We start from the raw sequence: 6,247 nt of genomic DNA on the forward strand, positions 1-6,247 counted from the left end.
TCCCCTGTATAAGATGGGCGTATGTCTCTTGCCAGCTTGGTGGACACAGTGAAGCCAGTATGAATACACAGGTGGGCTGTGAAGACTTGGGCCACGTGAAAGTTTAGCACCAAGGTGACACTGGGTCACTCCCAGGATGGCCAGGGCCCACAGTGCTGGGCCAGCACCCATCGCAGTCTCTTCTAGGCTGCCCTGGAAGGCCAGCAGAGCCCAGGAGGGGTGGGCATAAAAGATGGCCTCTCTGCTGTCCTACAAGAGAGACTGCCTGCCATAATCAGCCATTAGCCCCCGTCCCCTGGGTCCCTGTCCTTCCATGACACTCTGTGGATGGTTCTGTTGCCCACAGCTCCCTTGGTCACTCCGGTCCAGCTATAATGCTCTCCTCACAGTCGCTCATGTATGGGGGTTCCCCTCATTGACCCTCTATTCTAAAAGCTTCTCCTTTCTAAGAGGCCTGGGATGCTTCCCCTACCCCCACCCCCACGTGATTGGCAGCAGAAAAGAGGAACTCTACCAGTTACCAGCATTGAACTCAGCTCTCCAGGTCCCCAGGGATGGGCCACAGACACAGGCAGCGCAGAAACCCAGTGGGGAACCCCACTTCTCAGGGGCCTCTGCTGGCAAGGATCCCAGGCTGGAGTTTCTCAACCTCTCAGCGCTGGGGTTGCACTTCTACAATGGGAAATTACGCTCCCACTTTCTTTCCTAAAGGGAAAAGGGAAGAAAGCGGTGACATGGAGGGATGACGTGATGCATCACAGCCCGGCAGCAGAGCTGTAACTGCCAGCCCCAGACCCAACCCGGCTCAGCCCCACATGCTCCTGAGAGCTCACAGCTGCAATGTCAGACTTCGAGGGGCCCCTGGCAGTAAGGTAGGTGAAGGTCAGGGGGACTGGAGCCACAGCCAGGGGAGAGGGTCTGGTGGGACCGGGAGCAGGGGCCCTGCTGGCTCCTCGTCAGGTTCCTCTCAGAGTGTCTCATCCTACTGTCTCATCCCAGAGACGGCACTGCTAGGGTGGCTTTCTGCTTCCCTAGAAAAACTGGGGGGGGGGGTTTCCTAGAGACATGAGAGGGCCTCATCGGGGCTCTGTCCTGGCAGAGGATTTCTGTCAGCTCTGGAGCGCTCAGTGGAGCAGCGAGTCACGTCTCGCGAGCAGTGGTGAATTATAATTTCTGGGGTTTTCTCTCAGGATCCCTGTGCCATGGGATCAGGTCCTGGAAGGGAACTCTTGAGTTTCTGGCCAGGCCTGAGGACTTGGGTACCCATTTCGGCTGTCCTGGGCCCGGCTTACCTTCCGAACATCAGGAGGAGGTGTCCTGCAGGTGGGGTCCTGGGATGTGGATGGAGACACGTGTTTGTCTGTGCTTTAGGGAAGAGGGAGGGTCCTGAGGAGGCTGACCCCTCACTATCAAAGTGCAAGGTCCTCACCATTTGCCTGCTTCACCCAGAAGGTAGAAGTGTCCAAGGATCTGGGACTGAGGCTACCTGTGACAGGTTTCTAGTCCCACAGCCCTTGAGGACCAGGCTTTCATTTGCAGTATACCAAAACTGATTTCACAGGATTTTCGTGTGTGTGTGTGTGTGTGTGTGTGTGCACCTCCACATTTAGCCATCTAGCAAATGTGCCCCCAGACGGATGTTGTGGTCGGGCCCGGTGAGCACAGGGCAGTGGGACACAGGCCAGCAGCTCAGACCATAGCCTGCCCCTGGGTGGCCTCAGGGACCACAGGAGGAGCAGAGTTCAGGGAAGACAAGACAAGGGCCCACATGACTCTGGTGTGGAATGAGAAGATGGGCTGAATGGGGGTCTCTGGAGGGGGTTGCAGGGCAGAAAGAGGAAAAGAGCTTCATAGAAGAGGCCACCTTTGAACTAGGACTTTAAAGATGAGTAGTATTCGGGTAGAGTTTGGGACGGAAGATGACTCTGTAGCAGAGAAAATAATGTAGGCCGAAACCTGGAGCCGGGAAAGTGTAGGATTAGTTATTCAAACCCACTCATCCTTCGGTTCCCAGTGCAGGCGGTGGCAGGCTTTGCACCATATGGCATTGGTGGCTGTGCTAGAGAGTTTAGATTCCTCAAATCCATGCGGGAGCAAAGCCGACTGTTGGAAGTAGCTTTCTTGCATATGTGCCAGTGAGATTCTAAAGGACAGATTACCAGAGGTGGAGTGGCTGGGACAAAGGAGGTGCACACTTCTCACTGTGGCAGAGAGAAGTGCTCTCGGCCTCTGTGTTACTGTGTTACTCGGCCTCTGCAGGGTCCCCATCAGTTCTTGAGTGAGATCTCTCCATGCTCTCCACCTTCTTCCTCAGGATCTGCCTTCTGCCCATATAATAAAACATTCATGCCCCAAACGTGCTTGGCGTGGTGCCCGGTCCATGGAAGCCCTTGGAACATGTTAGCTGTTTTTATATTTTCTCTGGGTCTCCAGGCAGCCTTTCTGCCCCCCCAGGAGCCAGCTGGGCTTCCCGATTCTGTGTCTGTCCACAATTCCTGCTGCTAGAAGCATCTGTCTCCTCCATCAGCTGGGTATTCTGGAGATCAACAGTTTCTCCTGTTGCCTGTGCTCATTCCCAGCAGCTAGTCAGTGCCTGGCTCAGGCAAGGGCTCAGCAAGGGTGTTTTGGGGGACTGTTGGCTACAAGGAAGGTGTGTCCTGTCTGCCTGTCCTTCTCTTCCACGAAACAGAGCCAGATTGCCTCCAAATGACAGTAGGCCACCAAAACCACACCATGCAAGCTGAAATGCTTTATCCCTCGCAAAGATAAGGATAGGCATCCTTATATTCCAGAAAAGAAAGGTAAAGCTCAGAGTGGATGAGTGGTTGAGTCCTACTCCCAGAGCGTGCTAAAGATGAAGCTGAGGCTAGACCCAGCAGGGCTGACATCCCACACCAGCCCTAGTCTTGGCACCATCCTGGTTTGGACAGAATCACCATATCCACACTCAGGGCTCTGCTGTGTTTGGCTGGAGCTGGTTCAGGGTCCCTGAGGTGGGCAAGCAAGTCTAGGCTCCAATCACATCTTTCTGTCTGTGTTCCCTCCTTCCCAGCCTCCCGTCCATGGAGAGAGCCCTCACGGTCCTGCATGTGAGCCTGTACCATCCCAAGCAGGACCCGGCCACCTTTGCCAAGGTCCCACCACAGCTGCAGCACGGTACCAGCCCACTGCTGGTGGGGCAGGCCCCGGACGCCCACCTCCAGCTGCAGCTCCCCTGCCTCTCCCGCCGACACCTGTCCCTGGAGCCCTACCGGGAGAAGGGTAGCGCTCTGCTGACCTTCTGCCTGAAGGCCCTGAGCCGCAGGGGCTGTGTGTGGGTTAACGGGTTGACTTTGAGGTTCCTGGAGCAGCTTCCTCTGAGCCCAGTCAACAGGGTCGCCTTCTCCGGCATCCAGATGGTGGTCCGCATAGAAGGGGGCACCTCGCTGGAGGGCTTTGTCTGCTGCTTCCATCTCAGCCCCTCACCTCTGATTCACAGGCCGCAGGCTGAGGAGACCGACGAATGGGAGAGCACCTTCCAGGGGCAGCCTCCCCCAGGTTCTGGGCCACGGGCTCCAGGTCACCAGGGGCTTCTCCATGGCCCTTCCCTGCCTAGCCCTGGAGGAGGAGCAGAAACACAGCTCCAGAAGGAGATCTCAGATAACGTGTTGTGCTAGCCCCACCGGCTGCCCAGAGCAAGCCTCGCCCCTATGAGGACTTGAACTCTTGCAGTGACACCACGCGGAGGTTGACCAGCAAGACCTGCTGGGTAACAATGAACTGATTCTGCGAACATGCACAGCATGGGGCGGGGGTTGCGGGGGCGGGGGCATGGCACATCCTCCGTGGTTACAGCTCTGTAAGGTAATGGGAGCTTCCTATACTTTTAGAGGCCCTGAGGGGTTCGGAGAGCCTCTCTCAAGCCTTTCCCCACCTTTCCCTCCTCTGGTCTGCCTAGGAGTTACTTTATGTTGCTAATTTCGTGTGTTGCTTAAGAGCTAGAGTTTGAGGTTGCGCCAGGAATGCATGGACACATGTAACAATTACGTTTGTGGTAGCTCGGGGTTACCTTGGGCTTTCGAATACTCACAGGCACTCGGGGCTTAGGGAAGCCTGTGTTTAATAAACTGCAAGTATTTCATTAAGCTGGCATACCCAATAGGATCCCCTGGCCCCCAGATGGGCTGCATGCTCGCCGTGTTGTCATGCAGAGGCGGGGGCGGGAAGTAGAGAAGAGGTGTAAGAGGAAATTGGAAAGGTGGGGGCTCACATTTCTGGAAAGGATGCGGGCAGAGCTTAGGGTTTTCCTGTAGGGTGGTGAGCTGGGGGCTGAGCCTGCCTGGAAATTCAGTGTCCCGGTCATCCTCAGGCTCCCTCCTGTGTCATTTCTGGATCAAAGCCTTGGCTGATCAGAAGGCAAGGTCTTCAGGGAAAGGTAGCTTCCCAGAGCAATGGGCTCTTTCAGAAGGTGGGGAGGGAGGTTGTGGTGGAATTCAACTCAGCCATCATTTGACTCAAAAATGGCCATTAGAGGTGGGGTTGTCTTTCAAAAATAGGGACAAGTAGTGAGCCAGGCAGACCAAGGGTGGGACACCTTTCTCAGTGAACAGGGGAGCTGAGCACAGGCACTCACTCTTCATGTCATTCTAGTGGCAGTGGAGGATTGGAAGTGTCATTTAAGAACAGCATTCACCTGTGTAAGGAAGTGAGGAACCTACAAACCAGAGGGGTCATCATCATCCTAGATCCTGCTCTAGGGTATCTGAGACACTGAGGCCATGGGGCTGCCTACAGGGTGGCTCACATCCTCTGGCCTCTAACCACCTCCAACAAGTATTTCAACACTCTCTACTTCCCACCCATGAAGAAAAACCCATTTGCACCCAAGCCTTGCCCGGACATTCAGCTGCTCTGCCCATTCCTCCCTGAGCATTGTCTCCCGGGGGAAGATAGCAGTGGGCAGGACCCAGGCCTGTTCTGGCTGGGGAAGCTTCCCTTTTAAGAGGGAATAAGGCAAGGACCCCGAGGTTACAGACACAAGGCATAGGAGGGCAAGGGCTACGAGGAGAGGGGGCTATCTAATACAACGAATGGCCCTTCAGGTCCCCCAAGTAGTCCTTCACTCAGTCATTCAACAAACTTTCACCAGATGCTATGCAAAGCCCCAGGAACCACAGTGAACTGGTCAGGCAAACGCCTTGCCCTCAGAGAGTTTATGTAGGCTCACGAAAGACACCTGTGGAGGAGCTAATCACTTCATTACTTGATCACCACTATTACTGGTGCTGTAAATGCTGTGTTTTCTCTGTCTTCAAGCTGGGGTTAATATTCACGGTACCATTAAGTGGCCATGTCTGATGAGTGCTTACTGCGTGCTCAGCGCTCTGCCAGGTGCCACATGACTTGCTCGGCTGAATCCTAAAAACATCCAGACAGATCATAGTATGCAGCCACCAAAAAGATGAAATCTTGCTATTTGCAACAATGTGGATGGAACTAGAGTGTATTATGCTAAGCAAAATGAGACAATCAGAGAAAGACAATTATCCTATGATCTTTCTGATATGAGGAATTTGAGAGGCAGGACAGGGGAGTCATGGGAGGCAGGGAGGGAAAAAGTGAGACAAGATGGGATCAGGAGGGAGACAAACCATAAGAGACTCTTAATCTCAGGAAACAAACTGAGGGTTGCTGGGGGTCTGGAGGGGGAGGGAGAGGGTGGCTGGGTTCTGGACATTGGGGAGGGTATGTGCTATGGTGAGTGCTGTGAAATGTGTAAGCCTGATGATTCACAGACTTGTACCCCTGGGGCAAATAATATATTATATGTTCATTAAAAAAAAAAAAAAAAAGAAAGGGCATCTTGCCCAATATCACATCACTCACTAGCTTGTGATCTTGGGAAAATGACTTAGTCTTCTCTTGCCTCCATTTCTCCCTCTGGAAAGTGGGTAAGATAATGGTACCCATCCACCCGGGATGTTATGACAGTCTTAGGAGGGGGCAGGTGTAAAGCTCATAGGGAACGATTTGTCATACAGTAGGCACTCAGTACAGGTTAGATATCTACTGTTGTGAGACCAGAGAGATGGTACATAATAGATCCATATCCAAGGGCTCACCTGGGATGCATATATAGAGCTAGAGAAGGATGGAAGCCTGACAGACTGGCTGCAGAGACCAAGAGCTCTTCTGCACTCTGTGATCACCTGATAAAGGATTTTGTTTTGGCCAGAGAACTGGTGGGCAGTCGGGAGCAGGCTTTAAC

General features: G+C 53.7%; 1 protein-coding gene across 2 annotated transcripts; it reads left to right on the forward strand.

Moving 5' to 3' along the window:
* Window positions 1–517: 517 nt before the first annotated feature.
* Window positions 518–4,124, forward strand: TIFAB (TIFA inhibitor). Of its 2 annotated transcripts, XM_045075477.1 has the most exons (3): window positions 518–872; window positions 1,191–1,323; window positions 3,053–4,124. In XM_045075477.1, the coding sequence occupies exon 3, from the start codon at window positions 3,063–3,065 to the stop codon at window positions 3,654–3,656; it is 594 nt and encodes a 197-aa protein (XP_044931412.1). In that variant the 5' UTR covers window positions 518–872; window positions 1,191–1,323; window positions 3,053–3,062; the 3' UTR covers window positions 3,657–4,124. The 2 variants fall into 2 exon arrangements, with proteins under 2 accessions (XP_044931412.1, XP_004744986.1); XM_004744929.3 differs by lacking the exon at window positions 1,191–1,323 and having other exon boundaries at window positions 520–872.
* The last annotated feature ends 2,123 nt before the right edge of the window (window positions 4,125–6,247 follow it).

Source organism: Mustela putorius, unplaced genomic scaffold, assembly GCF_011764305.1.
Source record: "Mustela putorius furo isolate JIRA1106 unplaced genomic scaffold, ASM1176430v1.1 tig00000145_pilon_pilon_pilon, whole genome shotgun sequence".
NCBI classification, from domain to species: Eukaryota; Metazoa; Chordata; class Mammalia; order Carnivora; family Mustelidae; genus Mustela; species Mustela putorius.

Excerpts from the sequence above, each read along its gene's own strand:
- TIFAB (XM_004744929.3), top strand. The coding sequence starts at position 841 with ATGTCAGACTTCGAGGGGCCCCTGGCAGTAAG. Across the intron at positions 873-3,052 it reads GAGGGGCCCCTGGCAGTAAG|CCTCCCGTCCATGGAGAGAG; the intron begins GTAGGTGAAGGT and ends CCTCCTTCCCAG.